This window comes from Hesperophylax consimilis, chromosome 1, assembly GCF_061612785.1.
Source record: "Hesperophylax consimilis isolate HC1 chromosome 1, BYU_Hcon_1.0, whole genome shotgun sequence".
Taxonomy (NCBI): domain Eukaryota; kingdom Metazoa; phylum Arthropoda; class Insecta; order Trichoptera; family Limnephilidae; genus Hesperophylax; species Hesperophylax consimilis.
The window spans coordinates 25,318,180-25,340,778 of NC_142836.1; the positions used below are offsets into that span (position 1 = coordinate 25,318,180).

Sequence of the window (22,599 nt, forward strand, 5' to 3'; positions counted from 1 at the left end):
TGGTAGAAGTTAATTCCCGTTGTTGAGAGCTTTTAGCGTTTCTCCCCTCGGAAGATTAATCAACTGGGATATTGTACCCGCGGGGATAGTCAATGTTCGAGTGGTTACGAGTAAAATTGCTTACTTTAATTTCCGCAAATTGAGCTGATTGGATAATTGAAATGGTAGCGGTGATAGCGTTGGCGGTTCTGGGTTCATTCTAAATCTTCGTAGCATCGACCAACTCAACAAGTCATTGAAAGTGTTAACTATTATGCTACCTATTCTGTTATGTGTCTGATTGTAGGTTGGCACATTCTGTGAATACCAGCTAAATAAATATTTTATAAAATACGTTTAAATCACTTTCATACCTACATATCAATTTGGTTATTTGTATCAATATCAATTACTTCCTCCACCGGATCCGGTTAAGTTCGAGGCAAATTGAATTTTGGTGAAAAGAAACCATATTGTAACCTATATCGTTACAGCACAATTGATCCAAGTAAATGAGTCCAGTCGGATTATAACTAACGATAAAATTATAGACCTTTTGCCAAGGTCTTCTGTTAATTGCTTTCTCCTTTGTTACTTTCAGAAAATGGAAATAGATAATGGAAACCCTTATAGCAAATCATATTAAGGAACTGCTGTGAAAAATATTATGGCTTTAAAAAATATATTCAACAAACGCTGATTCTGAATATATAAATTTTATTACAGGTAGAATTTATAAATTTTCAAAAACGAATAAAACACAATGTCAGGTTTTAGATTTTCACAGCCAAAAGCATTTTTGTTGTTTGTTTTTGGGGTGTTATGTCGTGTTGCGCTAACTCCTACTTTAGAAGACGTTTCGGACAGCGTTGCAGTGTCCATCATCAGGGCAGATCCGGTAGATCCGAAGATGTGAACGTCGGCTAAAGAAGGAGTTAGCGCAACACGGCATAACACCCCAAAAACAAACAACAAAAAAACACAATGTAATTAAAACACACCGTTTGGTTGGTAAAACTGATCCTCCAATTTCTACACAACCAATCCATTAGAGTAATAAATCTATGGTTAAAACATCCACATGAGGGTACCACTTCGTGGAGAATTCCCCGATTTTCAGGGAACTTAAGATTTTCAGGGAACTTAAGATTTTCAGGGAATTTAAGATTTACAAGAATTTTGCGGGAGAATTGCTTTTTTTTGCGAAAATGTTTTGATTCTAAGCATTTCTTGATTATCATACCGTATTGAAAAATAATACTTACAATCAGAGGCGGCTCTAGGGATTCAGTCGTGGTAGGTCATTTGAAAAAAATGTGTGACTAATCTTTATTTGATATTGTGAAAAATGCCCATATATTATTAACTATATCAATTTGTTATAGAGTTTTAGAGTCGCGGACTCTAAATAAATATTATGTTAATATAATAAATTGGAAATAAATACACAATCCATGTACTTACGGCAAATTATTTTTAAGATATTAAGTTTTAATGTAGTTGTCCACAACATTAAAATAAATAAAATCAGTGTTTGATTCTATTTGACAATGATTTTTTACGTTTTTTGTTTTGTTTCATTCTAAATCGATAACAACATAAATAATTATTCTAATCCTTTCCCGAACTATGCAATTGAAAAACAACCATTGTTCCACACACTACAAGCGTGTAAAATGAAAAAACGACATTTGTTTATGTCACCATCTCTGTAAAACATATAATATTCACCGTGTTGTCTCCCCCACGGTCATGACCTAAGCGTCCCTAAACTTTCTTCGGAAGCTAATTTTTACTTCGACGAAAAATATAGTGCCATCTCGTTTATTCTATGGCGCGCGTAGGGACAGAAGATGCCAAATTGGACATTCTTTAAAATTGACCCAGCGAATCGTGTGGACTTGTGAATGAAAGCTTCTATTAGAGACAACAGATGTCACTGCTAGTCACTCGCCGCCGCCGCTGTTTCGCGTTACATTTTAAATGTTTTGATGCACATAATTGATTATTATATTTATTATTGTTGTCTTATAATTTTGGGGGGTCAAACACCAATTGACCTAAGGGAAGAACCGCCACTGCTTACAATAATTGTGGGAATTGTGTATATTTCGTTTTTGTTCGCAGCAAATTTTCAAAAATATATTTTTTTAAAGCCTGAATGAAAGATAAGATTCTAAAATAACTAGAAAATAAAAAAAAAAACAGCAGTACTAGTAGTAGTAGTAAAAGTAGTAATACAATTTGGTTTCATTTTGGAGTTAAAGGAACTTGTAGAGATTTTGTGAGGAATTTGAAAATCTCTTCACCTCTATGCAATGGCAACTCTGGTTCACATTCACATTTGAACCGATGAAAATATTTTAATGCAGGTTTTCAAACACCGGAAAGTTGTTAGTCAGGTGCGGTCATGGATACATTTTTGCACTTTGATTCAATACGACAACATTAGTGAAGAGATGTTAACTTTTTTCCTAGTGTTCTTCAATGTTAAAAGCGAGTAATCTTAAGAATAAAAAAAGTCTCGATTCCCATACAAAGTACAGCGCCGGTTGAAAAAAACGTAGGACATCGGTGACGTCACGGGACACCATAGATTCGATCCGTTTTTCGGAGACCCGAAAAATTGAAACTTCAACTATCAAAACTAACTTTTATAATATTATTTAAACTATTATAACTAACTATAACAATTGAAAAACTATGCAGGTATATAGTTTAGAGGGTCATTATTGAAAAAAAAAATGGACTGCAGTTCGTCATTGTACTTTGTAGAACACCCTTCAAATCAGAACAACAAAATTGAAAAAAAAAATTATCGAAAGATTTATTACGTAATTGATCCAGGATTCTCCTTCTGATGATATCCTGTGGTAGGCAGCCTGGCTGGATGGGGGATCCCCAGTTGGGGTAGAAATCCACATCCCCTATTGGAGTTGGGTAGCCAAAGACTCCCGAGTTGGTGTGGATCACGTCCACGAAGATTGCATCTCCTGTGCTCAAACGTCCTCTTCTCCCCATCAAGTTATACAGGGGAAATGCAGGGTCCAATCCTGTAGAAAATATTTCAATATTGCTAGGGAAACATAACATACGATACCAGAGCTTAATGTTTCTTAAAGGCAGAAAAATGTAGGAGACAGTAAAAGAAATAAATTAAATACATTTTAGGTAATTTAGAATTTAAATAATTCATAACTTATTTTAAATAGTGGCGCATATAATATTATTTATTTTATTTAAAGTAAAATCAGGCTATAAAGTAAATTCGCAATTATGGAAGAAGAAATTTTAGAAGCCCCCGTGTAATGGCAATATGCTGTATCTCCAAAAATTGAGATAAATGACTTTAAAATTTTTTGGAAATTTTGTTACTTTCCTCGCAAACTAAGAGTAGTAACAATTTAAAATTTTACATTGTTCCGAATTTTAGTTTGCAAATAATTTTAATAAAATGACTAAAAAAAGTCTTTTAATTTTTTTTGTGTTGCATAGTTTTCATTTTATTTAAAGTCATTTTTGTTTTTGGAGCTTTGCGTAGATACAGCATATTGGCAAATCAAGCGACACGCACATGGCACGGATAGCTTAGCAATAGGGTGCTTAGCGTAAAGATTAATTCTGTACAATCGTATATATTTGAGGCCACAAGTGGGGTCCAAGGGTCCAAGGTCCTCAAGGGTCCAAGGTCCTCAAGGGCCTCAGTCCTCAGCACCTCAGCCCAATATTTTTCTTACCATTTATCAATAAAATTGTTGACCAATTTAAAGATGTAGAAGTCCTACTATTTGCTGAAGATTTAAAATATATAAAATATTACCAAATGTACACGATTGCCAAATTTTACAGACTAACTTAGATCAACTTCAACAATGGTGTAAACAAAGTGTTTTACTTTTGAACAAATTTCAAGTTATAGTATTTTCCAAAACTCAGTGAATCCATCCATTTTCCATAAATATAGATTAAATAATATTAAATTAATAGTACAATAATATTCGATGAAAACGTGAGATTCGTTGCACACATTAACACGATATAACTAATAAGACTGAGATGCTTGGCTTCCTTTGCAGAACTTTAACTGATTTAATTCCTTAGATTGTATGAGAACCCCCTATATTTCATTAGTTAGAAGTCAAGTGGAATATAATTTACCTATTTGGTCCCCTTTTTATAAAGTTCACTCTTCATTCAATATATAAAGAGTTCAGCACAAATTTCTTAGGTAGGTAAATTTTAAGCTCAAAATTCCAATTTAAAACATTCATTATGTCAGTTTGATGAATCAATGGCATCTTATAACACTGTCTGAGAACTTAATTGACAGCCCTGCCATCGTTGCCACTATTAAATTCCGTGTGCCGACTAGGAACACGGGACAAAATTCTTCTGCAATACATCCACAACCAACTATCCGACACATCCACTAATCAATTGGATGTATGATCTGGGCAACACGTTTGGGGTACTTTTGACATATTTACTGACTCAATTTATAATGTAATCTATACCAGCGCTTTGTTGAATCCTACAAATTATAGCAGCGGTGGTAATGTAGTATTAGTGATTTGTCTTATTTGTAGTATTGTTTCCATATTATTTTATGTTACTGTTACATGTTTTACTTACGTTGTTTCGTATTCAGTTTAACGTTATTTCATTCTTTAAAAACTTTGTGTATAGTATTAGATATCTCATTAGGTATATTCTGTTCTTAAAATCAATGTAAAAGCCCAGTTGGGCGTAAAACCAAATAAAATAAAAAAGCTGCCGATGTGTAAGGTCAATATGCTATAATTCAAACATCCCTTCTCCCGCAAGGTAATGGCGCTGTGTTGTAATTGCAAAACAGCATATTTGTGGGAATGTTCTGTCAGAATGTCGTATTTTAAGTTACAATGTTCTGTCATTACAGAGGTGTTCTTTTTTGCAGTTGCAACATTATTTCGCGGGTCCAGTGTCTAGTGTTGATCTAAGTTAACGCTGTTTTCCCTTTTAACTCTATTTAACTTTCAGCAGCAGCGTTGGTCCACCAGACCAGCGTTTCTTTGGTTAAACATGTTTTTGTGGTGTCTACAGAGGTTTCTTATTATTAGGCTATCGGAGTTGTGGTGGAGTTATGAGAGAGAAAATTATTTTTGTAATTGCGTCCCACACGATCATCGATAAAACTATTATTTAAAAATTTTATCGCTATCGGAAAATGTATGACATATGCATGTGAATTTGTATGTTGTAGGTGTAAACATAGAGAATAGAATCTAGTTGTGAATCATTTAATGTAATAATGAGGATTTGTGGAAAATTGGCGTGATATGAAATCACACAAAAGCACGGTCGTCCGTCTACCGAGAAAAAACTACCCAAGCGCAGTAAATAATGTCTTGCATGTTAGAATTATAAATCATTATAAATAAATAGGAGCTTTTGATATTGTTCTCGACTAAAACAACCCGAGAATAAAAACAACGTAGTACCTAGTTGTGTGCGACTGCTGTGTTCCTTTGTGTTCAGGAGTCAAGGGTGCAAAATGTCTCCAATATTATTAAGAAAAGTGTTTATTATACGGAGAAAAGTTACTAATATTGATTAAGTAATAGTAATTTATTAAAAATCTATTTAAATTATTCGTAATCTAGTTAAAAACGGTATTGCAGGCTTTTAACGAAAGAATTGATAGGTTTGCTAATAAACTTTTTGTAAAATATAAATGTATTCCAATATTTCCCCATGTCGTCATTGTATATTATCAAGGTAAATGCGGGGGAATGAACATGTGTTCCGATATATTATCAAGGCAAATGCGGGTGAATGAACACGTGTTATAAAAAAAAAGTTAAAAGTTTATCTTTTCATTTTTCTAGGGTGTATGAGCATGTATCGGAAAGACTTTAACTAACGATTCGTGTGCATATTAAAAATGATAATAAATGTTGACTTAATTTTTTTGGTAAAATAAAAGTGTTTTTTATATATTACATACTCGTAGAATCAACATGCCTGGAAATGATGGGATTTTTACCATGCTGAAATTTTCAAAAGCTGGTACAGGTAGGTATTCGAAACCTCCGCGATATGAACCTAATACATCTCATACAACGTAATGTACAACCCGTACCTACTAGAATTTTAATGAATACCTTATGTACCTATACGTTTTCAAAGGTTGAGGAACGGGAGTTATATTTACGTGACATTTACCTTCAGAAAAAGGTCAACAAGACGAAATGTCACGTTCCAAATTGGAGAATTCGCAGGGAATTTGAATCAAAACGCAATGAAATTGTAGTAAATAACTAATTTTGTATATTATGCATTACATTTATTTAACGTAATTTCATGTATAGGAAAAATTTAATTCAACTTTTTATTATTTAAAATTATTTTTATTTCTTGCTATGGAGCAATCACTCATTAGGACGGAAGGAATTTACAATGCATAAGTGGGAGGTAATACTATTTTACGTAAATAAAAAGTATAAGTTTCACGTGCTAGGAAAATCAACATGAAAAACAAAAAAAAATCAAAAAACACACACACCCAAGGACGTACTTAAGGTAGGAATTTTCAGGATGATTTCAAATACTCGGGAAAAAAAAGGAGAGAGAAAAGTTTTTTTTTCATTTTGAAATTTTATAACATTATTTTTAATTTTTATTAGTAGTGTGCATTATAGGATTTTATTATTATTTCCAGTGCTTTGGTTGTGGATGGCTTGAAGTTGAGTGTCGATTGATTGTTGAGTAATTTGTAGGATGGTGCTTGTGATTTCATTTTGGGAAGCATTGTGATTAGAAGGATACAGGAAACTGACTAGATGTCCCTGACATTAATATCCCATGGAAGACCAAGAAGATTTTTGAGAGCATGCAGCCTACATGTCAACTAACAGTTTATTCGAGGCAAAGCCCAGATACAGCAGAGATAGGATAGGTAATACATAAGAATGTACCTTGGCATAGTAAACTAAAGTGAGTAAAGGATTGGGAATTAAAATTATTGATGTGAAGTACCTGAATGATTATAAATAATTTCTGAAACGTTGAACCTATAACTTCTCTATGACTTCATTTCATTTCATCAAGTTTTGGCCAATTCATAATTAATCATTAGGCACCGTTTATGAATGGTTCAATTGGTGTAAATATTTGATCGAAGATTGGGTCGTGCTTCGTCGACTATTGGCTGAAGTGAATTACGTACTTAATTTAAGTAGAAGGTTATTTATATTAGATTATTAATAAATATTGTTGTAAACATAATACTGTAGATTTATTTCGTTTCCGAACATCAAAGAACACCTCCAATCATTAATTCTAACGAATTAATTAAAATAATTTATACAAAGCTAATGTGGCTATATTCAGAAACATATTAGGTGTATCAGTGGGTGTATCCAATTTGGAAAAAGGTATTTTGATAGTTAGTTTTAACTAGCAACTAATTAACCAAATTATTATAATTCCCTTGGAGGACCTTCTACTTTTATGTTGAACAGTCAATTTAAATATTGTGTCGTCATAAATAAGAGGAATATTAAGGTACTCGCAAGCACGCGAAATGAATGTCATGAAAAATTTTGTAGAATTTGATGTTAAAAATTGTATGATTTGATGTCATCGTGGGATTTTGTTTTTTTTTAAATTATTTAAGTAAGGGAACCTTTATGATTGTGGTCACATGGCTGATCCATGATTCTGCTGATACACATGGTTAAAAATCATAACCCCAAATAGATGTTGTCCTTCACATCCTGATCCAAACATCTTCCACTCAGTCCAGTCCAGTCCACCTCTTCCTCGGTTTGACTTCAGGTCACATTGTGGAGTTATCTCTGGAGATGCTGTGTGGAGGGTCTTTTAAAGGAAAATGAAGGGGGGGAAGCTCTGACAACGAAAAAGGTACGAGGAATGGGTAGAAATCTGGGGGGGGGTCAGTGTGTCCAGTGACGGACGTATGAATACTCGCATTGCGGTGCAAGGCGATGGGTCGAGAGTCCGTCTAGAGAGGTCAATGGGTCTCCCTCAACCTCCAGCTGGTGTCACCAAACGTAGCGAACCACTTGGGGTGACCTACACCAGAGATGTTGGTTATCGAATAAATGGTCCCAACTTCACCAGCACATGGTAGTCTATGTGACCTACAGAATCTTACGATGGTATCATGTACAATTAGTTCAGAATTTCCCAACCTTTTTAGTCCAGCGGGATGGTTAATATTTGAGTATTGCTTCGCGGACCAGATTCGAACTGACTTATATACTCATATCTATAAAAATGTACTAACTTTGAAAAGAAACAATTCCCGTGTTTTGAGTGAAATAAATAGTGTTCTTTTAAATTATCTTTGAAAAATTAAATTCTTGCGAGCTCTGTAAAGAAACCATTTAAGCATGATTTATCTTTTATGAATAACATTCTAGCGACTTTTGTGATAAAAAACAATTCTAAGTTCAAAAAGAATTATTGATTATAATTGTCATAGTTATGCCCTTGGAGAAAATTATTTCCTCAAGAACCGTGATTATTCACTAAAACACGAAATTATTTCCTCCAAAACCGTGCTTAAACCGTGCTTACGCCAGCCGTGTACAGACGTAATAAATCTACGCCGTGATAATAATTCAAGTTGTCACTATACCGAACTTCACTGCCGCATAATACTTACACTGCTTTGTATGCGTGCAACAGTAGCTTTTTCCAAACACCATGAGTAGCGAATGAGTCGTTCACAACTAGCAAGTAATATATAATAATATATAGTAATAATATATATATATATATATTGTACGAAAGACAATTTATTGATTTCGTGCACTTTATTTAGCTTTTCGAATGCTTGTTTTTTTACATGCTGGTTGTGAATCTCTCACGTGCGCTGTGCAGGCCGTTAGTGAACGAAGCTTGTAAGTGGCTCATTACCTGTAGTGCCCGAAACTCTTCCGAAAATCCTCGTGCGGTTGGGAAACGCTGATCTATTTCATTGTTAATTTTAACAATGAACTAAATTTCCTTCATTTTATAGTCCAAACATTTTTCGATGCATTCTGCGTTTCAAGATTGCTAATTTGGTATGTGGAATAATAATAATAATCGTTTTTTTTTCGGAATGTATGCAAGGGTAGTGAAATTCAATACATTCCATATTGTGAAATAACATAAAAGAAATCAGACAATGATAATAGAAATAAATTAGACATAATAACAAAATATTTTTATGTTTAAGAACAGTAAAATAAAGAATAAAATACGTAAATGAAAAATGGGGAAAATAAGTTAAAAATGTATGCAAGCAGCCGTTTATGAAGGATATTTTACCGTCTCCAGGGCCATCAGGGGGACTCGACAGGGGAACAACCATGGCAGTTATTATTGTATTATTTGATTGGTGTAGTCTGCGCCATACTATGGCGGAGAAGTGTTCTGAAAGAGTGCAATCGTCCCTCCAGGAACATTTCCGTAGCGCTGCAGTGTCTCGGTAGGCGAAATAGTTGGCGATATGCATTGTTGTAAGCGACTTTTAGCTCATGCCATGGGATGGAGTGTAATCTACCCACAGTCCCGATGTGTACAGCGAAGTACAGAATGCGTTGAATGTTTAGGTGTCAAGTTTTGTTATTTTGCTGTGCAATTTGATTATATTACTCAGTGTTTTTGACCTCAGGGATCCCTCCCAGATGTAAATGCTTCTGATTCCGGTAAATGGATTATTATTCAGTTTATTAAAAACGGCGTCTTTTAAGCAGTTATTCATTATTTATTTTGCAAACCTGTCGAAGTGATTTCATACGATTTCATGTGATTTCGCTCAAGAATCGCCAACCGATTATTGAGCGAATTAACATATTCATTCGGGGAATATTGAGAAGCTGAATGGTGTAAGGAAGGGAAGATTATGGAAATTTACAATATTTATGATGAAGGTTGAGGTATAAAGAATAAAGGCATCTGTAATCCTTACCTGTGATCCTGCCGATACGCAAGCCCCTGGTGGCCAGCTCCTTGCCGGCCAGACCTGCGGCCTCCGCGCCCAGAGAGAAGCCCACCACGTGCAGCGTGCGAGGCCGCACGCCGCGGGTGTCCAACCAAGACACGAAGCGGGCCAGAACGGTGCCGGCGTGGATCGTATTGCGTACCGCCGATATATACCTGAAAAAAACCAATATCATATTTCGGAATGAATTTCGAACGAACACAATTTTTCCTTACTTGGAGAAATTTATTTATTTATTTATTATTCATTAACGCCCTATCGGAGGAAATTGACAATTTATGTATGTAAGTGTAACATAATACATGGATAATATCATAACTATATACAAAAAAATTAAAATTAAATGCTAATACTAAGATTAACATCAAATCCAAATAATAACACTTAATATTGTAAATAAAGCAAAATATAAAGTAAGTTATACATTGTACATTCGTATATCCATATAAGTATTCGTGTTGGTTGCACACCAGTAAGACTGAAAACAGGAAAATAATTTACTCGTAAGGTAAATAAAACATAAATATATATAATATACTGATATGTATTATAAAACAAATGTTTAAAAAAGGAGAAAAATAATGTCTGTTGTATCTACAGAAAAAAAAACTAATAAGTAATGGAAAATACCAACGCCGTAATTTATATCGAATTTCAATAATAGTACTTGAAATGATAAAGTAAATCAAAGTATAATACACATATCAAGTATGACCGTACATGATTAAGTATATCAACATTTCTGTCTTTTATTTGTTTATTTAGACATACACCGTAAATTATGTTACAAGTGATAAGGTACATTAAATTGTACATAGAGTACCTATTATGTATGTCCATACAATATCTTTGTAATTTGGCCTAATTAATCTTTCATAATTTTAACTAATGAATATATGCGTAATAATATCTAATAAAAAATAATTAATAAGGAGGAAAGTGTGTGTGGAGAGATAAATAGAAATGTTCAATACAATACTCACGAATTGTAATGTTAATAAAAGTTGAATGAAAAATTGAGTTTTTAAAATTTTTTTATTTCCTTTATTTTTTCCCAATTTATATATTTGACATTACAAGTTTTATAATAATAGAAAAGGGAACCCACTAAGGTGCAGCCTGTGCGTGGGTAATATAAGTTTATACATTAGATTTTTGTACCTAAAAATAAACAGTAAACATAATAAAGAAAAACGGTATGATTATAATTAAAGTTGGTCTAAAAGATTGTGCAAGAGGTGCATATTAAAAATAAATCAAAGTAAAAATAAAAATTGTAAGATAATATATATGAAGTAAAAGAACACAAAATAAAATAATAATAAATATACAGAAACAAATAGAAAAAGAGAAAAAGTAAAAATTAAATCAATAATGCTTCAACATTTGCATTGTACAGCCACAAATTTAATTCTTTTTGGTATTGCGCTAGTTTAGTTGTTACTTGAATGTTTTTTGGTAATAGATTAAAAGTGATAGGTCCAATAAAGCCACTGTGAGCTTGCATTAGTTTGGTATTGGTTTGTGGGGTATAAAATACATGATTTCTTCTAAAGTTGATTTTGGGTTCATATTTTTGAAATTTGTTTTGGTTTTTCATGACATATTTCAGTTCAAGTAATAATTTACATAATAATTGATGTCATATTTTTAAAATTATAAATTACTTTTTTATTTGTATGTTAGCAAAGAACCATGAAACATATAGTAATTTTTCGTAGTGGGTACATGTCGTGATCGCGCGAGTAATTGGTGATTTATTTGCTGCATTAGTGTTGTTGGCTTCTACACAAAGAACCTTAGTGTGCCTGGTCTTGAGCTAATCGATTTCTCCGGCCTGTCTGGGGCCTAGAAGTCGAAAGGTCTTATGTAAAATGGCGAAATCAGTTTTCGATTCTTATTCAGTATCATTCGTATAAAAATCTAACTAAAAAAGTTTTCCACAATTTCAGAGTATATGTTTTCATTTTCTCCGATCCTTCTAAATTGTATTGTTATGAGCAATGAGCGTTCACTTTTACCGGCCCTTAGTGATTATAAACCGTGTTTCACACTCAAACCGCAATATTTTGGGATGTGATGATATTAATGCTTTATTACATTGTAAGAGTCTTTATAACTATGGCTATGCGAGTCGAATTATCACGAATTCGTATAAAAATTGAGAGGTGGGGGTAGGTAACAAAAATTCTTGGAATAACATGGAATACAAAAGTACCAACTTTTAAAACAACTTTTTGTCATCCGGACGCAAATAAGAAAATTAGGCTTTCGTTTATTTGCGCTTTAATGAAATTAACATTTATTTTCCTCAGATTGTTATGAATATTCCCCTAAAGTTTCGCGGTTTGAACGTGAAAAGCAGTATACCTATATAATTTTATTATAAATGCACGGAACTAAGGGATGAAAGTTTGCGTTCTTCCCTAGGCTATGGGGATGAAAATTTTTCTCCTTTCTTCCGGTGGAAAAATGAAAGAAAGAAAATAAAGTAGGGCATCGCAAGCTTTAGGAATCACTATTTTTAGCTTTTAATGAGTGCTGTGCAATTTAGCTCGCAGACTCAGTACATGAAATTTGAATGTTGTTATGAAATTTGAATGTGCGAAGTTTGAATGTATGAAAGTTAACCGTTTGAAATTAATTGCGTGCATTCTGAATAAAATTTTGAAGTTTTATTTTTGAATGTGTGAAATTTAAACGCATACAATTTGAAAGATTGAAATATTTAAATTGGAAATAATGAAATTTGATTTCATGATATTTGAAGGAAGAAAATATAATGAATGAATTTAGATTTAATGAAGTTTTGATGTACGAATTTGAATTTATGAAATTTATATTTATGAATTTTAAATGTATCAAAGTTGAATGATTGTATCGATTGCAATGTGAATTGATAATATTTCATGTCACGGGTGTAAATTAAATCGCTGTTCACTCCCGGAGGAAATGAGTAAATTGGTTTTATGGCGCTGTTATTTCCCAGCACTCCCGATAGATGGCGCTTATGTGAAATATCAGAACAGAAGCAAAGTGGCGGGGGAGGGGAGGGTAAACTGAGTTCGAGAAGTTTCAAAATAATTTCAGAATACCTAAGCCTCTGTTGTAAAGTTGTAATATGTAATGTAATGACTAATGAAACTGATTATTGTAAGGAGTCGTTGTGCATTTTTGATTTTAACACTAGCAAACACACCGATCATGCGTTACGACATTCCATTACCCCGGAGACGCTACTGTTTATAAAATCCATTGTAATAAGAGTTAACAGAATCAACAAAATCATAAAAGCAACAAATATAAACTCAGCAATAAAATTCCCACCATTTGTATCTGAAGTGAGCTGGGGAATCTGATATCCAATTGAACAGAGCAAACAATCATGAATAATAAATATTAATATTCGTGATTGTTTCTCACCAATTGTATCTGAAGTGAGCCGGGTAATCTGACTGATATCCAATTGAACCACGCAATCAATCATGAATAATAATAATTCTTATTCATGATTGTTTCCCACCATTTATATCAGAAGTGAGCCGGGGAATCTGATATCCAATTGAACTGCGGAAACATCACGAATAATAATTATTATTCATACTTTCAAAACCATAATCCTGCACTTTGGTGAAATGCGTTGATAAAGATATAACTGATTTTGCAAATCAACAACTTAACACGTAATAAGCGCTGTATTATAATTATGTAGTATTAGACAAATGAATGTGTTTCACATTGAAAAAATAAACATACAAACAAAATGAATAAGTCAACAAAAATTCTAGATTTTTCTACATTGAACATAGATTCTTCCGTGGTTCTTCAAATGAGTCAACAATTAAATAAACACCTATCTGTTTGCGACATTGTGTATTTTGACTTTTAAAGACAATGTAAATAGTAGAGCATAATTAAATTAAACTTCTAGGGAAACTAGATATTACAACCATTTGATGAGAGAAGTAAAATTATTTTAACTCTCAGACTTGAATTATGTTTTTAAAATTATTAATGGTATTATAGACAACCCTGATTTACTGAGCCTAATCACCTCCAAGATATCAACTAGAACTACTCGATCCAAAATTATTTTTATTTGATACAATAATATCAGGACTTGGTCATTTACATATTATACTCTTTTATACCTAGATTGCATTTAGTTGGCAATAGTTTCGCCGAAATTGTAGATCTGCACGGAATATATGTAGTTACAAGAATGCTAAAATAATACACTTCAATAATAATAGTAATTAATGTCAGCATTATGGTCAGTATGTCAGTAGTCTTCTGCATGGGTTCTAATGGCTTCAAATATAATTTTGAAAGAAAATTTTACTTCATGATTACTGATCCACTAAATTATATATAATATAAAGCCCGTATAGGAGTATAATATAAATGAGTGTGGTAGATCGGTAAAGAGCTTGGAGGATGTAAATAAATGAAATAAAAAAACATACCATGGCAATGCAATGAGAGCGCCCCAATCGACCAGAAATACTATAATATAAATAAGTGTGGTAGATCGGTAAAGAGCTTGGAGGATGTAAATAAATGAAATAAAAAAACATACCATGGCAATGCAATGAGAGCGCCCCAATCGACCAGAAATACTATAATATAAATAAGTGTGGTAGATCGGTAAAGAGCTTGGAGGATGTAAATAAATGAAATAAAAAAACATACCATGGCAATGCAATGAGAGCGCCCCAATCGACCAGAAATACTATAATATAAATAAGTGTGGTAGATCGGTAAAGAGCTTGGAGGATGTAAATAAATGAAATAAAAAAACATACCATGGCAATGCAATGAGAGCGCCCCAATCGACCAGAAATACTATAATATAAATAAGTGTGGTAGATCGGTAAAGAGCTTGGAGGATGTAAATAAATGAAATAAAAAACATACCATGGCAATGCAATGAGAGCGCCCCAATCGACCAGAATAACGTTGTAATCCCCTGTGGACAGGTAGGCTGAAACAAAACAATCATTTTATTACGAATACCACATATTGGGGTGTGCGGAGATTTGTGTTATTTTTTTCCGATTACCAATAATTTTATACCAAAAGAGGATTATTAAAAAAAAAACAATTATGAGGATATATTTTTTTTCTATTATTTATTTATTAATTATTCATTAACACCCTATCGGGCTTTTACAGAGTAAATTGACAGTTTATGTACGTAAGTGTAACATATGGATAATAGCATAACTAAATACAAAAAAGATAAAAATCAAATGCTAATACTAAGATTAACATAAAATCCAAATAAAATAATATTGTAAATAAAGAAAAGTTTCAAGTATAAAGTAAGTATGTACATTGTACATTCATATATGTATTTAATTATTTATGTTTGTTGCAATACCAGTAAGACTGAAAACAGTAAAATAATTTACTCGTCAGGTAAATAGAAAATAAATATATATAATATACTGATATGTATTATAAAACAAATAGAAAAAAAAACAACCTAATATAAGTAATGGCAAAATACCAACGCCGTAATTAATATCGAATTCAAATAATAGTAGGAAATGGTAAAGTAAATCAAAGTATAATATATATATATCAATTATGATCGTACTTGCATACAGTCATATTATGTAAAATGCGATATGATTTTGTATCCAATGACCCAGTATAATAAGAAAGAAACATTTATTCTACGTTACTCTGTGTGATTAATATGTGATTCTCCCAACGTGGGCGGTACCGTCCCTCTGGGGGCGTTAATGAGATCCAGGAGGCGATGGTGGCCTCAAGCGGGCGAAGAAGGGATAAAATCGAGGGTCAGAGGAATTATAAAAAATAATACATTTTCCTAATGGAGTCGTAGATACATCTTTGAAAGAATCTGGCGGATGAACCGTTCAATTAGGTATTAAAAATCCTTAAAATAATGTGGAAATTACCTAGAATTTTTTTTTTGTAATTTAGAAATAGAGCATTCCCGGGTAACAGATAATCTCAGTATTTCAAAAAACCACCCACTTCCGTCATTATAAGCGAAAATGTGGCTAGTGAAATGAAGAAGGAAGAAGGACTAAACTAGTAGAAGATCGAACCCGCAACACAATAAGTAAATATTTCTTTTAAAAGTCCACCGCTCTAACCGGTTGGTCGTGAAATCATTGATTGATGGCAATTCGTGATATTGGTCATGACCTTCCCGTTTATGTAGTGCTTGCCTCAGCGGTTTATTCTAATGCCGTGTAGCTAACACAGAAAACTTACTGACATAAAGTATTGCTAATTTATTAAGAATATCTTCAAATTTTTCGTATACCTGTTAAAAATGGGACTGCAGGCCTTTAAAGAATTAATTGACAGGTTCCCTAATAAAGTATAAGTAAACACGAATGCGTTATGGCGATGTCGGAAGGTTCATAAATATTCTGATGTTTTTGCGTTTCGTCATGGTCATCAGGAAAAACGCAGGTGCATGTACACGTTTTCAGATATATTATGAATGTACTAAAAGTTTATTAAGAAACAGCATACTATCCCGTTTTTCACAGGATTTTTAAAAATCAATAATACTAAATTTTTTCCGTGTGTAGTAAAAAAAATGAAAAGATTATATTATTATTATATTATGATTTTTCATTTTAGTCAGGAGTGTGTGAAATTGACAGCGGGAATGTTAGGTGGAAAGTTATGCGGAATTAAAACCTTATCACCATCTACAAAATATAATATATAATATACTACTGATGGCATTACTGAATGAAGAAAACATGAAGACAGAACGTTTTTCACAACTAGAAACGGGCGATGAAAATTTATGGGTCAAGGTCACTATTCACGACGTTTGTTTGTTTATTTGTGCGGTTTATATACCACCCAGTTCCAAAACAAGTGTTTACACGACTTTTTTCGAAATGCTAATTAGTAATTTAAACTACCTTGTTCGCAAGAAAATTTTAGTGATTGGTGATTTTAATATCAATTCTTCACAAAATCCACGTGCTGTGAAAACCGAACTCTCGTATGTTATGGAACTATTTCAGCTGAAACAATTTAATATAGTTCTGAACTCAAGTGGTCGTACTTTGGATCTAGTGCTAGGTAATTTTAATATGGTCATAGAAAAATCTGATTTCTGTCTTGTTCCAGAAGACAACCATCATCCCACACTTTGTCAGAAATTAACCTTAAACATGATAAACCGTTAAAAAATCATCATATACTATCAGAAAATAACTTCCGTGGTTGGAATTTCTACAAGGGAGACTTTGAGAAGCTGTACAGCCAACTGCGTGACCACAATTGGCAGGCTATCTTGGAGATTTCCGATGTTGACGAGGCAGTTAAATGTTTTTACGATATCCTATTCGCGTATTTAGATGAATGCTTCCCAAGAAAAAAAAGGCATCGAAAAGAAAACTATCCTAAATGGTTTTCGCGCGAAATTATTGGGGACATAAAGATGAAGCGCATACATCACCGGCGGTGGAGACAATCAGGTTTGGAAAGTGAACACGAGTTATTTAAAACTTATCGTACTAGAATTAAACGCAATATTTCAATAGCCCACAAAAATTATATTTCGGAGGTAGAGAATAACGTGAAAAACGATCCGAAATCATTCTGGAAATATATTTCTGACAAGAAACGTGACAGAGGTTTCTTAAGTCATGTCAATCTAAATGATAGCACACACAAAGGATCCGACATACCGGAAGCCTTCGCAAAGTATTTTCAATCCGTATATAATTCAAAAAAAGTTGATTTTGAATCTTATGTTCCAAGACAGACTGAATCAAAAAAAGCTCAAAATATATCTATTCATAGCGTTGATATTGTAGATTTTGTTTTAGCAGTAAAGAAATTGAAACCAAAAACATCGTATGGTCCTGATTTCATTCCACCCTTTATTATTAAGGGATGTTCTGAACCATTATGAAAGCCACTTCTATATATATTTAATCTTACGGTTAAAAACGGAATTTTTCCTAAATTATGGAAGCTGTCGAAAGTCACCCCTTTACACAAAGATGGCGACAAGTATCAAACAACCAACTACCGTCCTATAGCGATTCTCTCCGCACCTGCTAAACTATTGGAAATAATTATCCATAAATATGTTTATACCAAAGTTGAACCATTCTTGATCGAACAACAACATGGATTTAGACATGGCCGATCAACCACTACAAATTTAATGGTATTTACAGATTACTTGTCGAGAGCACTCGATAACAACGAGCAAGTTGACGCATCTTACCATGACTTTGCAAAGGCTTTCGATAGAGTTGATCACTTAGTGCTTCTAAATAGGCTCGAAGAAATTGGTTTTTCGGAAAACTTATTGAAACTCTTTTGTAACTATTTGAGTGAAAGAGAACAATTCGTGTCCTATGGTGAGTTCAACTCTAATGCATATCCTACAAATTCTGGTGTGCCGCAGGGATCCAATTTAGGACCCCTATTGTTTTTAATTTTTATAAACAATATTCAGGGAAAGATTAAATTCGTCCGTTTTCTACTTTTTGCCGATGACATCAAACTCTTTCTGAGAATAAGATCGATAGAAGACTGTAGAAAGCTCCAGGAAGATATCGATGCAATTATTGACTGGAGTATTGATAACAAACTTGGGTTCAACTTCCAAAAATGTTCAGTGATGTGCTTTACAAGGGCACACAAGACCATATATTTTAATTACAAAATGAAAGATACGTCACTGAAGCACATGGTGACTTGCAAGGACTTGGGAATTGTGTACGACATTCGCTTAACATTTCACGCTCATATTGAAAAGATCTGTAAATCAGCCACTAAGATGTTGGGTTTTGTCATACACAATTCGAAAGACTTGACCAACCTTGCAGTAATAAGGCTGCTTTACTTTAGCTTAGTGCGTAGCATTCTCGAGAATGGATCTCAGGTATGGGGGCCAGAGGACACTGTCTATGTACTAATGGTCGAGAAGATACAAAAAAAGTTTTTACGATACCTCTACATGAGAGAGTTTGGTTATTACCCATGGCTGTTTCCAACAGCATTTATCTCGGGAATGCTGGGTATATGCAGCCTTAGTTCCAGAAGGGATGTTGCATTACTCCTGATGGCGTATAAGCTACTAAACGGTTTAGTATCAATACCAGACATTCTGGCTAAAATAGGATTTTATGTCCCGGATAATTTCGCGCGAGGCCGCCAACACAGGCTTTTGATTCTTCCTAGGTGCAGAACTAACTTACCAATGGTGATGCCCTTGGGAAGAATCACTAGGTTAATTAACTGCCTCGCAGGAAATGTGGATATTTTCCACATGTCCTACAACGTATTTAAACGTGAAATATTATTATTCAATACTTAAAATTGTAAATCTAAATTTGAAACTTTTTTCTTTGTCCCACTTGTAAATGTACCTATTTGTTATTCACTTTTTTGTAAATGTTAATTATCGATATTGCAATGTTCTGGTTCATACTGTTTTTGCAAATAAACAATAAATAAATAAAAGGAGGGTTATTGTTAGCGAGCCGATTCCAAATTGACTTATTCTCAAATTTTTAGGATTTTAAATCGTTTAGCACCGTGGAATCACCATAAGTTATCATCGCATCCCCTTAAGAAGCTAAGGTTTCATCTAACTACCTGTGATCGAAGAAAACGATTTTTTTAACCTTAGCAAGAGATTTAAAGCTTTACATACCTACTTCCTCTATTCTCCCGATTAACTGCCACCGTTAGCCCAGATGCCAGCTTATGCCCTATGCCCACCGCAACGCAATAAAGCCCATTAATTAAACGACAAGCTACAATGTAGGTATAATGTAGTGAACACTGTACTAAATTGCACTACACTGTACATGTGCACAAGTACCTACACTCCTACACAGGAAACCGTGTACGAAGGAAAGTTTCCCGAGGGAAAATCTTGAATATACTCGTATCTACGAGGGATTTAAAAACGATAAAGAATAGCGAAGTGTTCCTACTCTTTAAAGCCTGCAATAGGACAACGTAAGGTAAATGATAATATAAGAAACCAATGAAAAACGTAAAAGCTTTTATCGGGAAAATGAGTTTCATTGAAAGGTCTTTGCTGGCTACACTGAAAAATATATATGTGTCATAACTGTTTGTGTTCTGACCCTGGAAAAAATATGTCTACCTAATGCTTTTATTAGCACATACTACCTACCTACGTCCGTACCTACCACAAATTCTACTATTGAAGAATTCTCAATAAAGATTCCCGAGGTAAGATTCTCAAATGTGAATACGGCAAAAGCATCCCGGGAGGCAGGGAGACTGCTATGTCGTCCCCAATTTTGTTGTGATGCTAAAAGAAGTGGGGAGGGAGAGTAGGGAAGAGAATGCTTGGAAAGTAGATATATATTATGTATTTTCAGAAATGGTCGTTTCACTGCTCAGAAACGCTTCGATTCTGAGCGGTGATCTTTAATCATGACAATGCTCAGAGAATCTACACGTAGAAAAATGAGTATTGCTAATTTATGAAGAATCTCTTTTATCCGGTTAGCGGGATTGCAGGCCCATCTTTAATAGCCGGAGACTTGCAATTGCAGGGTTGAAGAATTGAGCCCACCACGTCACGAAGCACTACAATTATTGCAGTGTCGAATTTATACATTCATTTTTTCGCTTACAAAAATCAAAATGTCACTTTATCAATAGTGGTAATGTCTTTATACTGGCCTGAATAAAAATATTATATTGAATATTCTTGCCGGTTCCTACGGGTTAACAAATTGAATTGATAGGTTTCTTGATACTTTTAGTAAAATAAGAATGTATTAGCACCTTGTTGGAACGCATTTCGTCATTATACATATCGCACCTCCGGTGCTAAACTGTCACTTATGCAAGTTTTGTCAAAATTGATCTAAGTATGAGAAAAAATAACTAATGTACCTCTTTACTTGGTGTGTCATCGTCGTTTGTGTAGTGCGTATAATTTCCGCGTGAGGGTAGTTATGTCGTTATGGTTTTGGTGCAAATCTAACCTCCACTGGGAGAAACAACGTTTGATTGGTTAGTTGCGCGCGGCACCCCGCACGAATAGCAGTCTCCTGGAGCTACAACGCCACTAAGGTAATTGTGACTATGATTTTGGAGCAATAACAACACTTAAGTTGGTTGTGACATGAAATAATAAAGATACTTGTGTACGTAGTGACATTGTTTCCCCAACCCTTATGTTTTATGGTATAAAGTTTTCGTTCGATTAACAATTGTGACAATGTTCCTGATTCGTGGGGCGAAGAAGACGGGTAAACCATTTGTGGTAAAAGAAATGAATTACGATGATTTCTTTGATTTGAAGTCACTTGAGGAAAGCATGAAGTTCAATATAGCAAAAATTTAAACGGAGATGTAATCAAAACTGGTTATATTAAATGCATTAAATTCACAAAGAATTGTGAAAATTACCAATATCGAACAACTTACAAAACTGAAAACTGGGAGGAAGCAAAAGCTATAATTCAACCAAGAGGAAAAAAATTACGCGGAAGTAGAGGCAACTCCCAAAGAATAGATCACATTCCCTTCAAGCAAGCATACACTTCAAAAATACCAATTACAGAACGCAAAAAGCGTGATTTATTGCAATTAGTGGAGGCAAATATCATACCAAGATACTATGAAGGTTTCTATAATGATCTCATTTAATTTTTTGTGCTTCTAACATTCTATAAATTCACATTTCCACTTGCAGGGAAAACAAGTTTATTGAAACCACATCGTTAAAGACTCCCTGATTTTCCTGTGAATGTAACAATAAATTTAAGGTTTTTGTTTTTTTAAGAGTACCCAATTAGTACAAAATTAATGCTAATTAAAATAATAATAATAAGTAAAAGAAATTGTATTTGTTTGATACTGTTGTTAATTGCGTAATTATAGTATTTAAATAGGAACCATACATGACCAATGACTGATTTAATATGAAACGTCGCTGAAAACCGTTCGTAAAATGATAAGAAGACTGAGATTAAAAAGTCTGATTAATAGTAAAGTTCTATATGTAGAATTAAGAAAGTTTGTTATACTGCTTTGATATTTTAATTAATAAAACTTTAGAAAAGTATGATATCGTGTTTTGATTGTTATGACATAATTGCCTGGTAAATTGTTTTCTAGTGCCATAATGTCACTTCTGGGAGGGTTGTAAATTTAAAATGTTTATATTTTTTTATTACAAAGTTGTGAGACGTTTGCTTTTACTTTGATATGAAGTTTAAAGTTGTAGTTTAAATAATTACCAGTTCATTTTTTAGACAAGAAGAACTATACATTATAATAGGATGTCGAATTTCCAAACGCTTCTCCTGAAAAATTACATTATTTGCATAAGTGACAGTTTAGCACCGGAGGTGCGATATATTATCAAAGCAAATGCAGGTGCATGAACACGTGTTCCGATATATATGGAATTTACTGAAAGTTTATCAGGAAATGGCCTGCAATCCCGTTTATAACCGGATTACCAATAATTTGAAGAGATTCTCAATAAATTAGCAATATTAATTTTTCTCCATGATACACTTACATAATACTTTATTTTTAACAAATGTTTAAATGTTTCAAGTATAAGCATATTGCAGTATTTGGTATTAGTTTATTGC

General features: G+C 33.5%; 2 protein-coding genes across 2 annotated transcripts in view; one reads left to right on the top strand and one right to left on the bottom strand.

The window, feature by feature from the left end:
- Nucleotides 1–22,599, top strand: part of LOC149426522 (uncharacterized) — a 126,475-nt gene that overhangs the window by 54,188 nt on the left and 49,688 nt on the right. The window lies entirely within an intron of this gene.
- The window catches only part of LOC149426527 (pancreatic lipase-related protein 2), a 40,884-nt gene that overhangs the window by 7,011 nt on the left and 11,274 nt on the right, over nt 1–22,599 (bottom strand). Inside the window, exons 4-6 of the mRNA XM_089635104.1 lie at nt 14,894–14,960; nt 9,944–10,131; nt 2,814–3,032 (exon numbers count right to left, since the gene is read on the bottom strand). Of these exons, the coding sequence (XP_089491230.1) occupies nt 2,814–3,032; nt 9,944–10,131; nt 14,894–14,960 (474 nt within the window). The remainder of the gene's footprint in view (nt 1–2,813; nt 3,033–9,943; nt 10,132–14,893; nt 14,961–22,599) is intronic.